The sequence below is a fragment of the Hipposideros armiger genome, unplaced genomic scaffold (assembly GCF_001890085.2).
Source record: "Hipposideros armiger isolate ML-2016 unplaced genomic scaffold, ASM189008v1 scaffold_608, whole genome shotgun sequence".
NCBI classification, from domain to species: Eukaryota; Metazoa; Chordata; class Mammalia; order Chiroptera; family Hipposideridae; genus Hipposideros; species Hipposideros armiger.
Genome location: NW_017731958.1, coordinates 970564 through 989834, shown reverse-complemented (window position 1 = coordinate 989834; position 19271 = coordinate 970564). Strand labels below are relative to the sequence as shown.

General features: G+C 39.5%; 2 protein-coding genes across 5 annotated transcripts in view; one reads left to right on the top strand and one right to left on the bottom strand.

Annotated features, from left to right (window-relative positions):
• The window catches only part of KLHL28 (kelch like family member 28), a 32450-nt gene extending 26787 nt beyond the window's left edge, over positions 1-5663 (bottom strand). Inside the window, exon 1 of one of the 3 annotated variants that reach the window (XM_019624796.1) lies at positions 5440-5663. The gene's annotated coding sequence lies outside the window, so the exon portion shown is untranslated. The other 2 variants (XM_019624795.1, XM_019624797.1) reach the window with 2 other exon arrangements.
• Positions 5664-5871: 208 nt separating this feature from the next.
• The window catches only part of TOGARAM1 (TOG array regulator of axonemal microtubules 1), an 88680-nt gene continuing 75280 nt past the window's right edge, over positions 5872-19271 (top strand). The window contains exon 1 of one of the 2 annotated variants that reach the window (XM_019624793.1): positions 5872-8163. In XM_019624793.1, coding sequence (XP_019480338.1) covers positions 6118-8163 — 2046 coding nt within the window. In that variant the 5' untranslated portion in view covers positions 5872-6117. The remainder of the gene's footprint in view (positions 8164-19271) is intronic. The other variant, XM_019624794.1, reaches the window with a different exon arrangement.

Genomic DNA, 19271 nt, shown 5'->3' with positions numbered 1-19271 from the left:
ACACACACACACATAACCAGGAGACACTGGAAATTTGCACACTGACAGAACTGATTATCTTAAGTAATCACTTATATTTTGTGGCTAAACAGTGATATTGTAGTTATGTTTTTAAATACTTTTTACCTTTTACAAACACATACTGAAATATTTATAGATAAAATAATACAATCTCAGAGATTTGCTTCAAACTAATATAGTATTAGAGAGTGGATCGAGATATAGACGATGTCATGAGCTGGTAACTGCTGAAGCTGGGTGACAGTACATGAGGGTTCATCATACTATTCTACTTTTGCATGGTTTTGAAATTTTATACAGGAAAAAAAAAAATATATATGGCACTGAACTTGGCATAAGATTTACAGATGAAGAATATGACGTTCAGAGAGTTTAAATGAATCAGATCATACAATTAGTAAGACATTACTGGGACTATAATGTTTTCTTAGTGTTTGAACAATGTTCTCTATAAATTATATTTAAAAAATTACAATGCTGAACAGTGTTGACCTGCTTAAATTATTTGCTGAATCTATCTATAACTGTTGCCACTCCTGACAAGACTAAATTATTCTATAAAGATCATCTAGAATACTTTGATTGTCATAATGTACTAAGCTTTTTACATGTATTAACTACTTTCATCCTCAAAGTAAAACCAAGAGATAGACACTTAGTATTATTCCCATTTTACAGATGAAAAAAATCTGAGGTGCAGAGAAATTAAGCCCGAGGGAATACTTAAACCCTGGCACTCAGTCTGGATCCAGAGCCCTTAAATATTATGTTATACTGCCTCACTAATGAGCTCATAATTTCTTAATCTTATTCAAGTTTTAACTCAAACAAGAAACTAAAAAGGTCACACACACATGCATTTCCACACACACACACACACACACACACACACACACACACACGAGTACATACCGGGGGTGCCAAAAAACGTATACACATGACTTGTACTCATCTTTTGTTATTGGTATATATCAAGTATTACAATTTTAATAGTTTTTTCCTTTCTTAAAATGTGTATATACTTTTTTGACACCCTCTGTGTGTGTGTGTATACATATACATACACATACATATATAAAATATAAACATACATACTATGTAGATGATACAAAAGCACATCAGGGCTTTAGAAGGAAATAAAGAAGGGTCCATGGAACAATTATTCCCTTCTGTTATTTATATCATAGTGGAATTGATTCTTCTTCCCTCACATCCCTACCATACTTTGTTTTTAATCTTGGTACAACAAATATTTAGGAGTTATCTAAACCCAGGTAACTGGATTAGTCAATACTGAATAAATGGCATCCATTTGCAAAGTTTTAGAAAGGTAATAGCATTGTATTTCACTTCTAATCACATTCTTATTACATAAATATCCACGACATAAAGACAGTGTTAGATAACATTAAACTTTCCAGAGTCTACAGCAGCTTCACAATTCAGAATTAGGTTCTGAAACAAAGCTAATAAAGGTCAAGCTGTGAGATTAGTAACTACTTAATTGACACCTAAGCTACAAAACAGTGGTGCTGAAATCAGTTGGGAGGCAATTATCTGCTACAATGAAAGGAAATAAATGGTGAAGAGAAATGAGGGTTGTTTTTTTTTAAATCCAAACACACATATACTTTTCTGTAAAAAGTATGATTTATGAATTTAAGAGAATATTTTATCATAGCTGTTTTCTTAAATTTCTTTCCCACAGTTCAACTCTCCTCACAGAAGAATTCAACTAATGATGGCATATAATTTTATCAGTGAGCCTATGGCACTGACATATTTTCCTTTTCTCTGAGACTGACTTTCATTATACCTAGAGAAACAAAAGTAAAGTTAGAGCCTGTTATAATATGAATCATTATATCACAAATTCAGTAATAACACAGAAGCAAGTCCCCAAAGCCACTAACTTCATTGAGTAAAAACTATGAGTTTGTCAGAAATGCACAATGGCTTTAGAACATAAACCTAAGTAATTTAAAATATATCACTGATATACATCAAGAAAACCTGTTTAATCCCACGTGTGTAAAAATAAACTCAAAATTTCTTAACCTTTGACTCAAACAAGAAACTACAAAGGTTCACAACAGAAACCCAAAAAGGAAGATTAAATTATATACAATCAAATACATAATAAAAGACATGAATGATTAATAATGGAAAAATCTAATTTTATCCTATAGTTTCAACATTTTCCCCTACCAAAGCTTTTCTAAAGCTCCAAGCAAGTGGCTGAAACAACTAATTTGAATTTTACTTTCTTTTTCTTTCTCTCTCCAATTACTTTCCAATAAAAACATTCATAAAATGTGCCATAGTACAAATGTACCAGATGTAACCTCAAAAATCTGTTCTGACGATTAAATGAATTAAAATTCATTACGTATCTCAGTGTATGGCACATAGCAAACACTCAATAAATGGTAAGAAGTATTATTATAATTACCTATTAATAGTAATAGCACAGCCTTTCATTTGTATACCATTTCTTCACAATGTCTTAAAATACAAAATTCTTAATAGTTTACAGAATTAACACTGATTTCCAGTATTCCTGGATGTCTGTAAAATTTGAGTAAGAACACAGAAAAAAAACTACCTAGGGCTGGCCAAGTGGCGCGGTGGTTAAGAACTGGCTTGGGATGCCAGAGGGCCCTGGTTCGGATCCCACATATGAGGGCCAGTGACACTGCCCTCCACAGCTAAGATGCTGAACAACAGCTCAACCTGGAGCTGGGCAGCCGTGAGTCAACGGCGACCGTGTAGGCTGCAGCCCCTGTGGCAGTGGGTTGCCATGGACTACCGTGTGTAGCCAGCAGCCAGCGTGAGCGGCCAGCCGCCGCCGTGAGCTGCCGTCCAGAAGCCGGCGACTGATCTGCCTCGCACGGGAAGAGCGCAATGATGGTGCCAACTTGGGCCAGTGAAGCAACGTCCTCCACAACTACACTGAAGAACAAAACAACAGCAACTTGTCTGTTCCCCTTCCCCCAATTTCCCAATAAAAATCTTAAAAAAAAAACCAACAAAACTACCTATAGTGGTTCACCCAACCAAATTATATCTTATCACTGACTATGGAAATAAAGCATGTTTTTTGGGCAACTGTGTTTACCTTGCTTAAATTCAGCTCAAAAATTAAGGTATATATCACAAACACTCCTGTAATCCATTTTTCAATTAAATTTTGAAATTATTGATATTTTTAATTTGTTCTACCTGAATTAGCTCTTTTCACTGTATCCTTAATTACTCCCTTTCAATTTTGAGAGGTGTACTATTAATAAACCTACTAGTATATTCTACTATTCTAGAATTTTATTAATTTTTTTATCTAATCTATGGTTCAATATAAAAGGCTTTTCCAGTCAATACACAATTCCTAGAATTCCCTGGATTCCTACAATTCAGGGAATAAGATTTTTTTTTTTAAATCTCCTTTGCATGCTTAGTGACATTTACATTTTGAAATAAAATTTATGATTCATTAAAACCAATCTTCTTTATATTAGAAATAAACAGAATACACAACAAATGGATGAGATTTATCTTCCACAAAATAACCCTAGAAATTAATTAGTAAGATATGCAATGCTGTTAAGATTCCATTTCCTAAATATCCACCAGACTAATGCATCTTTAAGTATTCGAGAAATTAAATGTAACAGATATAAAATAAATTGCAATCTATAACATAGTGATTGATCTACAAGGCCCTGAGAAAAGTGGTCAAAATGAATATTCATCTTGCTTTGTTCCAAGGAAAAGGACATAACTGGTTGGTATAAGCATCCAAGCCCCTTGAGAATTATTCTCTATAGAAAAAAGGGATAATTATTAAGCTTCTATCATAATTTCGATGATGAATATCATTCAAGACTGGAATCCAACTTCCTTTTCTTTGATTCCATGATTACCACACATATACTTACTTCTCCCAAGTTCTTGGATACAGGAAAGAATGCACTAGATTTTTAACCGGAAAATTCTGATCACTGGAAAGGGTTATCTTCTATTCCAACATAAACCGGCATTCTAATGTGTACATTCTAATGTGTACATCATTCTCTTCCTTAGGTTAGTTTGAATTGGTTCCTGAAGTCTGGGGCATACCTTAGTAAAAGTATAAATCTGAACTTCTTATTGGAAATATGAGAACCAGACATTTCTTCTCATTGACAATTGTTACAATCATCTCTAGGTTTTCACTCCCTGCTCTTACTCTGTCTCTAAAATAAAACATGTAAAACAACAAAAAAAAGAGGTTTTGGGTTTTTTTGCCTACTGAAACACAACCAAACCAAATTTAGGCAGATTAATTTAAACACCAAAATGAGTAATTATGAAGGAACAACCTAGAACTTAAAACCAAAACAAGGATGCAAGTTTACACAAGCCTCACTTATTTCTACTCTACTCCCAAAAGAATAGAAACCTATGATATTCAAATTATGCTTTAAGAGAGCATCTAGAAGTTATTTTTACACTTACATTATTCAACATTATAAAGTGGTTTGGCCTATGTGACTCAATTATTTTAAGACGTAAAGATGTATTTAAGACATCCCATGTGGCACACAGCAGGGTAGGAACACCTGCATTTGAAGTGCATGGAGAGTTCAAATGATAACTCAGGCTTTTCTCACTGAGTCATTCAAAAGCGAGTGTATTATCCCTTCAAAAACCAAAAAAATTATCTTCCACACTCCAAAAACTTCAGCCTTACACCAGACACTCCATCTCTTCAATTGTGTCCGCTTAACTTTCATTTACAAGGAGAAAATGCTCCCCAAATTCACAGTTCACCTAAAACAAAGAAATGTCTGTTATCAGCTTTAAATCTACAGGGCAGAACTCTCTTAGGACCGTGATGCCAAGAACTTCTACCGCAACCGAAATTTGCTTTGCAACCTCGGTTTCCAGGAGACTGAAAGGCGGCGGAGTCGCCTGAGGATACTGCAGGGAGGTTGGGGCCGCGGAGGGAGCCGGAAGGGGTAAGGAGTGAGTCCCACAGAGGAACTGCATTAGGAGACTTTGAGAAGGTACAAGGGAGAGGCGGTTAGCTGTGGAGGGAAAAAACACACCAGATTTATCTCCAGATAAAGCACGTTTTCAAAGAGAAAGTGATGATAAGGGAAAAAAAACCCTCCAAGGCCGGAGGATAAGCAAAGTAGGAAAAGAGGAATGGGGGAGAAGGTGGGGAGAGTTAAAGGCCCAAAAGACCAGGATTTGAAAACAAGTACGCACACTATGAGCTTGGCCTTGACCCGGATCTTGTGCCCCAGTAAGCGGATGGCAGAGGGAAAGGATCGCCACTTCCTCAGGGTTGCAGAGAGCTAAACGTTTACAAAGCTAACGAGTCCTGCACAAGAAGATGTCTCCTCTCTCTCTGCTTGCTCCCGTTCATTTCTTTACCTCTCACTCCCGCACCAGCGGCAATCCGGCAAAACGCTGCCAATGCCTGCGCCGCAGGTGGATAGCAAAAGGAAAACTACCTGAGTCTCAAGAACCGCACCGGCAGCAACCGGAGGTGGAGCAGTGGACAACAAGCCGGGGCAGATCCTCACTTGCCTCTAGTCAAACCTCAATTCTTACGGGTGGGGCAGGGAACTTCCGCCGTAAGCAAGGAGGGCGTCACTTCCGCCTAGTGCCTTTCCTCCCACACACAGATCCCCCTCGCTTTCTCCGTTTAGGTTCATTCGCTACGTTCGCTACGTTCGCAACGTTCTCACTTCCTTTTTCCAGGAGAGTTCTGCCTAGTCTTAGTACCTGACGTGGACTACATGACCCAGCATTCACTACGGCAGGTTGATTTCCGGGTCAAGAGGTCCGTGCTGGGTACATCACCATGGAAGCGATCGGTTTGGTCACGTGGAGCCCCTGGTTACGCCCGGTCGTAGCTGTGGGGTCTGGGGTTTAGGCGGGGGCCATTTTGCCGGAGGCTGCTGGAGTTGGGGGCGGCCTGGCAGCTGTCTTAAGCTGTTTCTTTTCCTCCTCTGCAGCCTGGGGCTTGGAGAGGAACAAAAAGGTTGGGCTCCATCAAGCCCTTCGGAGACATGGTTTCCTCCAGCCTCCGCCACCTAACGATCCTGCATGGCGGCTGCGTCCTCCGCGCTGCTTCTGCTGCCGCCCCTTCCAGCCCAAAGTTCCTATCGCCTCCGGAGTTGCAGTGGTCCTTCCGTCTCACGGACTGATGATAGTCGAGGTGGGGGCATCATGAGAGGCGAGAAAAACTACTGCTGCCGTGGAGCTGCAGGAGACCACGGTTCCTGCCCCACAACACCATCACCTCTGGCCTCGACCGTCTTGATGCCGGCGGAGGCGATCTCAAGTAGTTGGTCTGAGTCTGGAGGTGGTTTGTCAGGGGGAGATGAGGAGGAGACTCGGCTCCTTCAACTCCTCCGGACCGTGCCGGATCCTTCTGAGGCCTTCCAGGCGTTGCAGGCTGCTTTGCCGCGGCGGGGCGGTCGACTTGGCTTTCCCAGACGGAAGGAAGCATTGTATCGCGCCCTGGGCCGAGTGCTTGTGGAAGGAGGTAGTGATGAAAAGCGACTCTGCTTACAACTCCTCTCGGATGTTCTCCGAGGTCAGGGGGAAGCAGGCCAGCTCGAAGAGGCCTTTAGCTTAGCACTTCTGCCTCAACTAGTTGTCTCCTTACGGGAAGAGAATCCAGCCCTGCGGAAAGATGCGCTGCAGATCCTACACGTATGTCTGAAACGCAGCTCTGGGCAGGTGCTGAGAACGCTTATACAACAAGGACTGGAAAGTACCGATGCCCGGCTTAGAGCTTCCACAGCACTACTGTTCCCCATCTTGCTTACTCCTGAAGATTTGTTACTAGGCCTAGATCTTACCGAGGTGATACTGTCCCTAGCCCGAAAGCTTGGCGATCAGGAGATAGAAGAAGAAGCAGAGACAGCTTTCTCTGCACTTCAACAAATTGGGGAGCGACTTGGCCAAGAGAGGTTTCAATCCTACATCTCTCGCCTGCCCTCTGCCCTGAGGAGACAATACAATCGCCGCCTGGAGGCCCAGTTTGGCAGTCAGGTTCCTTATTATTTGGAACTTGAAGCCTCTGGATTTCCTGAAGATCCCCTCCCCTGTGCAGTGACTCTTTCCAACAGCAATCTTAAATTTGGGATCATTCCTCAGGAACTGCATTCAAGATTGTTAGATCAGGAAGACTATAGGAACCGGACTCAGGCCGTTGAGGAACTAAAACAGGTGATGGGACGATTTAACCCTAGTTCTACCCCTCATTCTAGTCTTATCAGTTTCATTAGCTTGCTGTATAATTTGTTAGATGATTCTAACTTCAGAGTGGTCCATGGCACACTTCAGGTTCTGCATTTACTGGTTATTCAACTTGGAGAGCAGGTACAGCACTTCTTGGGACCAGTTATAGCAGCTTCTGTCAAAGTGCTGGCAGACAACAAGTTGGTGATCAAACAAGAATACATGAAAATCTTCCTCAAGCTAATGAAGGAAGTAGGTCCTCAACAGGTGCTTTGTTTACTCCTGGAACATCTCAAGCATAAGCATTCCAGAGTGAGAGAGGAGGTGGTGAACATTTGCATCTGCTCGCTCCTGACCTATCCCAGTGAGGATTTTGACTTACCCAAACTGTCTTTTGGTCTTGCCCCAGCCCTTGTAGATAGCAAACGCAAGGTACGCCAAGCAGCTCTCGAAGCCTTTGCTGTGTTGGCATCATCATTGGGCTCAAGTAAAACCAGCATCCTTTTCAAAGCTGTGGATACTGTTGAACTGCAAGATAATGGAGATGGAGTGATGAATGCTGTGCAGGCCAGATTGGCCAGGAAAACCCTCCCAAGGCTAACAGAACAGGGATTTGTGCAGTATGCAGTACTCATGCCATCGTCCGCCCAGGGTAGGTCAAGCCATTTGGCACAGGGAGCAGATACAGACTGGCTTTTGGCTGGTAACAGAACTCAGAGTGCACACTGTCACTGTGGTGATCACACGAGGGATAGCGTGCAAATTTATGGATCTTACAGCCCAACTATCTGTACCCGAAGGGTATTAAGTGCAGGAAAAGGAAAAAATAAATTACCATGGGAAAATGAGCAGCCTGGAGTCATAGGAGAAAACCAGACCTCCAATTCCAAGGATATAGAACAGGTATGCATCTTCTCCAATTAACTTGAGTTGAAATTAAAAGAATTTAAAATGAAAATATGCCTGTAATGAGTTAAGGGTGAGGCTGCTTTAGGGTTATTATGCTTTGTGTTTAAATCAATTTGTTGATGTATTTGAATGCTGATGTATCTATTATAATGGTACAGATCACATAAACGTTTAATAGGCTTTCTGCTTGGTGGATTTCATTAAATTCTAGGCACAATGTTTTATAGACCGTACTTGGATTTCACTTTTGGCCTGTCACTTATTGTATGACTCAATTATTCATACAACAAATGCTGTATACCTAGTAGGTGCCAGATAAAGAGCTAAATTCTGGGAATGAAGATGGACTGGTTCCACAGAGTTCAGGGAAAAGGCCAGACCTGTAACTAGGCAGTTACAAATTTGTTAAGTGCTAAAATAGAAATACAAAGAATCTTATGGGAATACTGAAAATAGAAAGAAATAATTCCATTAGACAAGTCAAGGCCTTCTGAGAATGTGTAACATCTGAACTGAAATTTCCTGCCCGCCCCCAAATTTTTATTTTGAAAATTCCAAATCTACAGATAACTTAAAAGTACAATGAATATCCATATACTCCTGTATTTACTGGTTGTTATTATCTTGCCATATGTACTCTATATTTGCCAAACCATTTGAAAGTAAATGCAGATATATTAACATTTCATTCCTACATATTTCTGCATATATCTCCTAAGGATGACATTCTTTATAACTATTGTACCATTATCACACCTCAGAATATAAATAGTAATTTGATAATATCTAATATATGGCCTGTATTTAAATTTCTCCGATTTTTATGGTATTTGTTTTATTTTTATCATCCAGGATCCAGTCAAGGATCATGTGGTTAATAAAATCTAGAACAATATGCTGTTTGTTTTTTGTTTTTTCATGACATTGAGTTTTTTGAAGAGCTGGGGTAGTTGTTTAGAATTTCCCACATTATTCATTTGTCTAATTGTTTCCTTATGATTACACTCAACATAACAGTTTAGCAGAAATATTGCATAGGAGAGATGTAAACTTCACGTTACATCACATCATGAGGCATATAATACCAGTTGTCCCACATTTTGTGATGCTAAATGTTATCACTTGGTTAAGGTGGTGATAGCCAGATCACTCCATAGTAGAGGTTTATTTTCCTCTTTATAATTAGCACATGATCTGTAGGATAATACTTGGAGACCCTATGAATACCCCAAACACCTTTCACTCACTGCTCTTAGTATCCATTAATAAGCCTTACCTGCATTTATTACATTAGGGGATAGAAAAAAGGGTAACTTTTTTTTAAATTCTAGCATTTCCCCTATACTTGTTACCTGGCATTCATTTTTTTTATTCTGTGTGTAAATAATTAAATCAGTATTCTTTTTTATGCTAAAATAGCCTCAAATTTGACCAGTGGCTCTCGCCTATGTCCCTTAACATGACTCTTTAGTCTTTGAACACTTCCTTAACTTAAACATGACATGTCCAGGCTTCCCTTGTACTTTTTTTTGCTTCAGACCCAGAATGAACCATTTTTTCCAAGTGCCCTGGAACTGCTTTTTTAAAGAAAAGTGGAATTTACCAAAATCTGGGTATAGATGTGCTCATTGCTACTGCTTACCATTGTGGACTGGTCCTTTTACCTGCAGAACTAGAGAGTGATTTTGTTTTGTTTTGTTTTGTTTTAATTAATTCATACTGATATTTTGAATTCAGCACTACATGGTTCTTCATCATCTTTTTTTCGTCCATATTTGTATCTCTCTTCTTCCACAGTAAAACCCTGGTTCTCAACATCAGTCATATTTATTCATATGCTGTACCTACAATACACAAAAAATAACTACTACACTAATAACAACAGTTAACACTTATTAAATAGAATTCAAGATTTCTTTGCAGTTCTTTTTCTGCTTTAAATTATTCCCCAGAGTTTTATGTTGAAACTTTTCTTAAATTAATTGTTTTCTGGGTGATTAAAGAGGAATAGGAATTTACTAAGTGTGGAGGAGTCCTGGTGAATTTCAGAACAAAGGAATATATGTTCAGACACACTGAGTTATGCAAAAACTTAGCAAATTAATAAGAAATGGTGAGTTTCTGCACAGCTGAACAAGTGGCAGAAGATGATACTAAAACGTACATAGAAGCAGTGTATGGAGATCATTTTTGCAAATAACGAGTTTGTATTTTTGGGGGTGGACAACAAAGGGATGGTGGTGAACTAAGTGTTCACTCTTATAGTTTGTCAATGTTTTTTAAATAATTTTCAGATTTACATAATCTAATTATATGGTTATTCTCATGTATTAACATTACTGGCAGTGGATGATTTTCTGTAAGCATTGATCATAACACTGCCTGTTATGCGTCACCTCTGAAATGTTAGCATGTTTAGAAGAATCTAGTGCTGGCCAAAGCTCCAAAAATCTGAAAATAAGTGCATTTCTGAAATTTCAGTGCAGACCTATGTTGCTTCTCCCCCCCCCCCCCCCCCACCTCCAAGCCGTTAGTTGTTCTCAGTCTGGTTGTGGAGGACGCTGCTTCACTGGCCCATGTTGATATTATGTTCATTGCGCTCTTCCCAGGTGAGGCTGTCGGTCACCGGCCATTGGACGGCCGCTCGCGGCAGCTCTCGCCAGCTGCTGGCCACTGTAGCTCATGGCAGCTCATGGCAGCTTCACGGCAGCTCATGCCATCCACTGGCCCCTCACGGCAGCCCAGCTCCAGGTTGAGCCATTGTTCACAATCGTAGCTGTAGAGGGCACAGCTTACTGGCACATGGGAATGGAACCGGCAGCCCTGCTGCTCAGAGCTTGCACTCTTACCAACTGAGCTAACTGGACGCACCCCTATGTTGCTTTTGAAAGCTGCTTTGGTAAAATTAAAACTTACCTTAGAAATTAAGCTGTAGTTTTTTGGTTCAGAAATGATTTTTAGAACAACTACATTGGAAAGTATCTTAATGGAGGACAGGGATTAAATATTTAAATATTTTTATGTGTGCAGTTTAAAAAAATATATATTTAATTAATAAACATATTTTAGAGCAGTTTTAGGTTCACAGCAAAATGGAACAGAAAGTACAGAGGTTTTACCACACACATATAGCCTCCCCCACTCACACACAGCCACACACACACACACACACACACACACGCACCCACGCACCCACGCACACGCACAGCCTCCTACACAAGCATAGCCTCCCACACTACATCCAGCACCAAGGTGGTGCATTGTTACAATTGCTCTGCACTGACACATCATCACCCAAAGTCCATAGTTTTACATTAGGGTTTACTCTCGGTGTTGTACATTCTATATGTTTGGACAAATGTATCCATTTCCAGTATATCCCAATGTATCCAACAGAATTGCTTCACTGCCCTAAAAGTCCTCTGTACTCTGCTTATGCATCTCTTCCACTCTCCCTCCCTAACTTCTGGCAGCCCCTGAGAGTTTTCCTGTTTCCGTAGTTTGCCTTTTCCAGAATCATGGCCCCTGGTCTGACTCTTGCCCAGGCTCTGCCTTAACATTTGCAGTCTACTGTTAATCTGTTATTTCTGTCTTGTCCATGTGCAGCGTTGGTCAGTGACATTAAACAGCAAAGCTTCCAGAAAACTCATGAATGTTTAAATCACAAACTCCTATTTTGAAAATAAATAGTTTGCTTGGAAGGATGATTTTTGTAACGTAACGGTAGGAAATAAGGTTACAAGAGGGAGGCAGAGGCTACATTGGAGACCCTGGAATGCCAAGCTAAAGAGTTTAGCCTGTCATTTAGACAGTGATTTGAGACTATAGCATTGTTTGTCTTTTAATTTTTTTCCTTGTTTTATTTTTTTAAGCAGTGTTTTAGGAAAATTAATCACAACAGCTGCAGTGCGTAGGGGTGTGTGTGTGTGTGTGTGTATGTGTGTGTGTGTGTGTGTGTTTCTTACAGAAGCCAGAGACTGGAGACAGATCAATTAGACTCACACCCATGGGACTACTTTGGTGTGAGATGCTGAGTTTTATGAGAATTGGCAGGGTATCAGGATTAGACTGGAAAGAAAGTGATGGATGTAAGAGATATTTCAAAGGATTTAGTGACTAAGCGTTGAGAAGGAGAGAAAGAGGGATAACTCTTAAATCTGAATGAGATGACAAAATGCATAATAGATCCATGGATATACATAGGAAGATCCAAAAAGAGGAAGTTAATTTGGAGATAAATGAATTTTAGATGGAGAAAGATAGAATATTCCAGTTGAGTTTGAAAACTATTCAAGAGATAAGGAAAGAACTAGAGATGTAGAGCTTGGAAGTCACGTACTAAGCAGTAAGCGCTGGAACTGAGAATGGCTGGGCTCTCCGTTGAAGGGCTTACAGAGCAAGAGTAGTGAAGACTCAGCCTTGGCCTGCATTCCCATTTAGGGAGTAGCAGCAGGCGACAACCAAACAAGGCAAAGAGAAAGGATGCGGAAGTGTTGGAAGGGAACCAAGAGGGAACAAGGTTTTAGAAGTGAAGTAAGGCGTTTCCGGAAGTGATACCAGTACTGTTAGATGCTGGAGAGACTGAGGAGAATGCAAACTGAAAAGCGTGACTTGTTCTTATATGTTCAGCCTGCCATGTATAAAATAATTTTCATGGTGCTTGTCTCTTAGTTTTATCTTTCTTCATTTCCTCCTATAATTCTTCTGATTGTAAAAATGTTATATGTGCTTATTACAGAAAATTTGGGAAGTATAAAAAAAGGCACAAAGAAGAAATGAAAATGTTTCAGCAATCCCACTGCTGAGCGAGGTCTGCAGTGAATATTTTGTTGCTTGTACTTCAATTATAATTTCAATTTAGATATAGATTCTTTTTTCCATATACGAAAGTCTCCCCTTTTCATTTACTTTACCATGAATGTTTTTTTCAACATCAAATAATCCGTAGTAGGATCTTTAATGACTGTTTAATACGAGATCATATAATATTATGGCCTGTTGAACTGTTCTCTTACTTTTGAATCTTTAGACTTTTTAATTGTTTTTGTTTCTACCATTTAGTCAATTCTTTTTGTGCCCTGACTTATAGACTAATAACCAGATTTCTGTGATGTTCTAACTTTGCATCTCCTTCTATGCTTTTATGAGTGTTTTAGTGTGTTAGTAAAATCAAGTAATCAGACATAACTAGCTGGCTACCATATTAGCTATATTTTTCCTAATAGATTTCTCTGCAGCGTAGTAAGAGCCATAGTGTTACGGGAAAATAGGGTTCTTGGTTTCACATAGGAAAGAATTCAAATGTGAGTGGATATAGAGTTTAAAGTAAAAGTAAGATTATTTAGCAGAGAGCAAGAAAGAAAATAAAGGCCACCCAAAGACAGAGGGGGGCGCTCTAATCCTTAGTGGAAGAGAGACCCCCTCTATCCCAGGCTGGGGTTTATGTGTGTTTTATGCTTCCTTGGAAAATTCATTGCTACAGGGGAAAGGAGGCTAGAAGAACAATGTAAGTTTATCTTTAACTTCAGTAAGATGCAAGAACAGGGGCAGGTTTGTCTTTAACTCTTGTAAAGCACAACCTGTGCTTTCTTTCCGGGGGCTTAACTGCAGGGATGGCCGTGATGGATTCTCTAGTCTTTCAGTAGTTTGCTCTGTGTCATTGATTAGCGTCCGCCTGACCTCTGTGTCGCGGAGCACGTAGGCAGCAGGCTTGGATTCCAACCTCTTAGTTCCTCCTGCAGAAACAATCCTCATGGCCCTTCCCTATATTAATAATAGTCAGTAACCTAGACTGAAAAGTAAGGAGCATATTTGCTTCGTGGGTATGTAGTTACTAGGTGTGTAGTTTTTTCAAGGCAGAAGATTTGGTTATTGGAAGGTCATTGGGACATGGAAAATAGTGGCTTTAAAAGAAGAATGTTGTAGACAGAGGCCAACTTTAAAAGTTTATGAGGTGAGTTGATAAGGAAACACAGGCAGTAAGCATTGATTCAACATCTTTTCGATCATCCACTATTTGCAAAGCCAAGTGCGAGTTTATAGACTACTCTTTTTTTTTAAGATTTTTATTGGGGAATTGGGGGGATGGGAACAGAGCTGGGGAATTGGGGGAAGGGGAACAAACAAGTTGCTGTCCTTTTGTTCTTCAGTCTAGATGTGGAGGATGTTGCTTCACTGGCCCAAGTTGGCACCATAATTGCGCTCTTCCCAGGTGAGGCAGATCAGTCGCCGGCGACTCACGGCAGCCCAGCTCCAGGTTGAACTGTTGTTCAGCATCTTAGCTGTGGAGGGCAGTGTCAGTGGCCCTCATATGTGGGATCTGAACCGGGACCCTCTGGCGTCCCAAGCCAGCTCTTTTATTTATTTATTTATTTATTTTAGCTGAGCCATCCTGCCACCTGTTGGCAGCTCAGCGGCTGCTCAGCTCGGGCCGGGACTCGAACCGCTGTTGCTCAGAGCTCACCAAGCCAGCTCTTAACCAACGCGCCACTCGGCCAGCCCTAGACTACTCTTAAAGCACTACCTTTTCAGTGTAGATGATCTATTTAAAAACTTAAACATAATTTTTAAATAATTTTTAATGAACCTTAAAAGCATATTAAATAAAACAGTATATATTATATTGATTTTGCTATCTTAAAAAAGCTATAACAGGGGCTGGCCAAGTGGCTCAGTTGGTTAAGAACACGAGCTCTGAGCAACAGGGCTCATTTCGGATCCCACATAAGGGCCAGTTATGCTGCGCCCTCTATAGTTAAGATGGTGGACAACAGCTCAACCTGGAGCTGGGCTGCCATGAGTCGCTGGCGACGACATAGGCTGCAGCAGGGCTGGCTGGCTGGCAGCTGCCGTTAGCCGCCATGAGCAGCCGTCCAATGGCCGGCGAGGGACTGCCTTACCTGGGAATAGCGCAACGATAATACCTACATGGGCCAGTGAAGTGACGTTTCCCACACTAGACTGAAGAACCAAAGGACAGCAACTTGTCTGTTCCTCTTCTCCGATTTCCCAATGCTGTTTCCCTCCCCCAATTTCCCAATAAAAACTTTAAAAAAAAACCAAGTTTGCCCGTTTGACTCCTGCATGGGATGGTGGGCTGTGCCCCCCCACAACTAAGATTGAACACAGCACCTTGAGCTGAGCAGCTGCGAGCTGCTGACAGGTGACCGGATGGCGACTGGACTTGGAGCTGAGTTAGCTGCATCCTCCGCAACTAAGATTGAAGGACAACAACTTGGCTATTCCCCTTCCCCAATTCCCCAACACTGTTCCAATTCTCCAATAAAATCTTTAAAAAAAAAAAAGCTATAACAATTCTCTTGATAAATGCACAAAGCATACTCATTACCTTGTATACATATTTTTATTTCCCTGTAACTTTTGTTTTACCTAGGGCAGTGTTAGCTATATCTATTAAAAACAACCGTAACCAGAGAAACCAACTTTTGTTTCCTCACAGACACAGAAAAAACTAAGTCACCTAACCAAGCACTATCTTTTCATTCTCTTCATAAGTACACATTTTTTATCCTTTTTATAATAATTTAAGTGACAAAATAAACATGTATTTAAGATTATCCAAAGGCATTTATATATCCTTTAACCTGTTTATTTGATGACTATTCTATAATGTATAAGAGACAGGGGTAAATTAAAAACATATTTGGTGACCAGTGATTCGTGTTTTTATCTTAATTAGAAATTGGGATCTAAAGATTTTTCATTAATTCCATTTTATATTAGTCTAAAATCTTAAAGTTAACTAAGGGTCTGAAAATTGCAATGTAAGCTAATATATTAAGCATTTTGAGAGTTGTGGCATTATAAGACTTGATCCTTTTAATAAAGATACCTATTATAAAATTTAATTGAACACATGATTTTACAATTTTATATTTTGAATAGGAATGATGTTAAATGTATCTAATTTGTGAAACCAGTATAGAAAATTTAAGATATTGAAGTTAATCAGGCTTTTCCTGAGAAGATAAGTTCAAGTTTATAAAATTATATCATACTAATACTAAAAACTATTAAATATTGTTTTGTTTAGCTTTTGAAAACCATCAATTTTCTGAGTTTGTCTAATTTATAATATAAGTTTCTTTACCTTTTTTTAAGATTTTTTTTTTTTAATTGGGGAATTGGGAGATAGGAACAGCGCTGGGGAATTGGGGGAAGGGGAACAGACAAGTTTCTGTCATTTTTGTTCTTCAGTCTAGTTGTGGAGGACATTGCTTCACTGGCTCAAGTTGGCACCATCATTGCGTTCTTCCTGGGCGAGGCAGATCAGTCGCCGGCTTCTGGACAGCCGCTCACGCTGGCTGCTGGCTACACACGGTAGCCTAATGGCAACCCACTGCAGCAGGGGTTGCATGCAGCCTTCCGCGACTCACAGCAGCCCAACTCCAAGTAGAGCTGTTGTTCAGCATCTTAGCTGTAGAGGGCAGTGTCACTGGCCCACATATGTGGGATCCAAACCGGGGCCCTCCGGTGTCCCAAGCCAGCTCTTAACCAATGCGCCACTCGGCCGGCCCTGTTTACCATTTTTAGCTTAGAATTCTAAAGTAATGTTAATTTATAGTTACTCAATTATTTAGGGAAATTGAAGAAAGCTGACCATTGAATGTTAGGGGTTTTGTTTCCTTTCACCTTTGGTATAGGAATTTGATTTTGTAAATACTGATAGATGTTGGGCTCATAATAAGTAAACATGAAAAAAACACTTAAGCTTTGAATAGAGGAAGTGGGCTCTGGTTATTATAATAAAGGAGTTTGTATCAGTATGGTTAAAAACAAACATAAACAGAATACACCAATAAGGAAACAAGATTCCAGATTCCCTGTCAGCTGCCACCTGACTCAGGATACTGTCATCTAGCAGAAATCACCAAATAGTCAAACCATAAAATCAAAACTCATTTTCCACAGACCAGTGCTTTCATCTGTGTGTACACTACTGTCCATGTGCTCAGTCAAAATCAGAACCAGAATCAGATTCACTGTAAGAACCAGATTCTTCACTCAGTTATATGCAGGAAGGTTAACTGAAGTCTCAGAAAAGGTGCACTTTCAGGCCGCGTGTTCGATTCTCATGTTAGGACCTAGAAGGACAGTTGGTATATTAGTGAAACCTCCAGAAATAACATCAGACAAGGAGTCAGAACATTTGGTTTGTTATTTTGCAATTCATTTTCCTACCTGTAAAAGAAGTCAATAGGCTAAATCAAGGAGAAACCAGAAATGAGAAAAGAAAAAAAAATACTGCAGACTAGACGTAGTAAGTCTTGTTTGCACATTTTATGGATAAACTGGTTAGCTGAGAGCTCCAAAGAGTTCAGCCTGGGTATTTCGCCCTTGTGTAGGAAGTCTAAGAATATAAAAAAAACCCAAAAACCATTTCAGTTATTTTAAAAAATATTTTAGCTGTGTAATGTGTGTGACAACCTTTCTAAGGTCTGCCAATCGCCTATCGGCACCACTATCATAAGCCAGGTAGGTACCATTTTTCTCATTGAAAATTCTTTCTTGTCAATATTTAAAAAATATCTCGGAAGCAACCCAAATAAATGTTCCATAATAGAAGAATGACTTATCTAGTCAATAGAATATTGTGCAGCTTTAAAAATGGTTTATATCATTAGACCTAACAATTCCATATGATACACATATCCACAAGATATGTGTATAACTGTTCACTACAAGATTATAATAGTGAAAAGTTGTGACAAAGGAAATGTCCATCAGTAGGGAACTACGACTCCAACCATAAAAAGAACAAGCAGATATGTATGGATTAACATGGAAGGATGTCTACAATATGCTAAACACTTAATATGTGCCAGAGTAGTATGTGATCTATTTTTATCTTTAAAAGTAGTTTATTGAAGAATATATATAGCAAAAGACAAGTTAACCAGAGTTTCAATAGAATTCTAATGAAATGGTGTACCAAAGAAGAATTTCATTTTATACATTATTTACTTCTATTTTGTCTTTTTTTACAATAAGCAGTTACTGCTTTTGTAACTAAAGTTTGCAGCACTTATGAGAGGTTTTAACAACATGGGAAATACTTTTATTATGTTAAGTGCAAAAGTGGCATATATTGGGTTATCAGAAAAGTCATGATGTATTTTGTTTATGTTTTTCAAAGGTCATTTATATAAAGAACAAAGATCAATCAATGAAATATTGCCCGTTTTGTTCGATAACTTTTTGCCATCTTTCAGTGAATTTCATAATTCATCATTCATAGAAGGACCTGTGTTTATTTGTGAAAAACTGAACAAGGTGCTGATTTACAGCCTCATCTAAATTGAATGTTATACCACACAAAGAGTTTTGAAGAGAGCAAAACAAGTGGAAATCTGTCAGCGCAAGGTCAGGCGAGTGTGGTGGGTGTGGCAACACATCCCATCCAAGCTCCAATAATTTTTGATGGGTTATCGAACTTGTGTGTGGTCTCATGTCATCTAGATGAAACACAACTTCTTTACAATTAAGAAGCTCTGGACTTTTCTGGATGATGGATTTGTTCAAACTGTCCAATTGCTGACAGTACACATTTGAATTGATTGTTTGGTTCCTAGGTAGGAGCTCAAAAAACAGGACACCTTTAAAATCCCACCACACTGAGAGCATAACCTTCCTCTGATGAATATCCACTTTCAGTGTCATTTGAGGGGAATCATCACATCAGGACCAAGACCGTTTGCGCACCACATTGTTGTAAACAATCCACTTCTCATCACCAGTTATCAGTCGTTTCAAAAAAGGATCCTTTTTTTCACATTTAATGAGCATATTGCAGATGTTTATATGCGCCGTTAAATGAACTTCTTTGAGTTCACGAGCAACCCAAATATCGAGCTTGCTTACGTATCCCAGCTTCTTCAGGTGGTCGTGAATACTTGAATGATGGATGTTCAATGTTTCTGCAATCTCTTGTGTTGTATAATGTGGGTTTGACTCAATCAATACCTTTATTTTGTCATCAACCTCGGTGGGCCTCCCTGACCAAGGAGCGTCGTTGAGATCAAAATCACCAGCACAGAATTTAGTGAACCATCATTGGCACTGATGTTCTTTTTTTTTTTTTT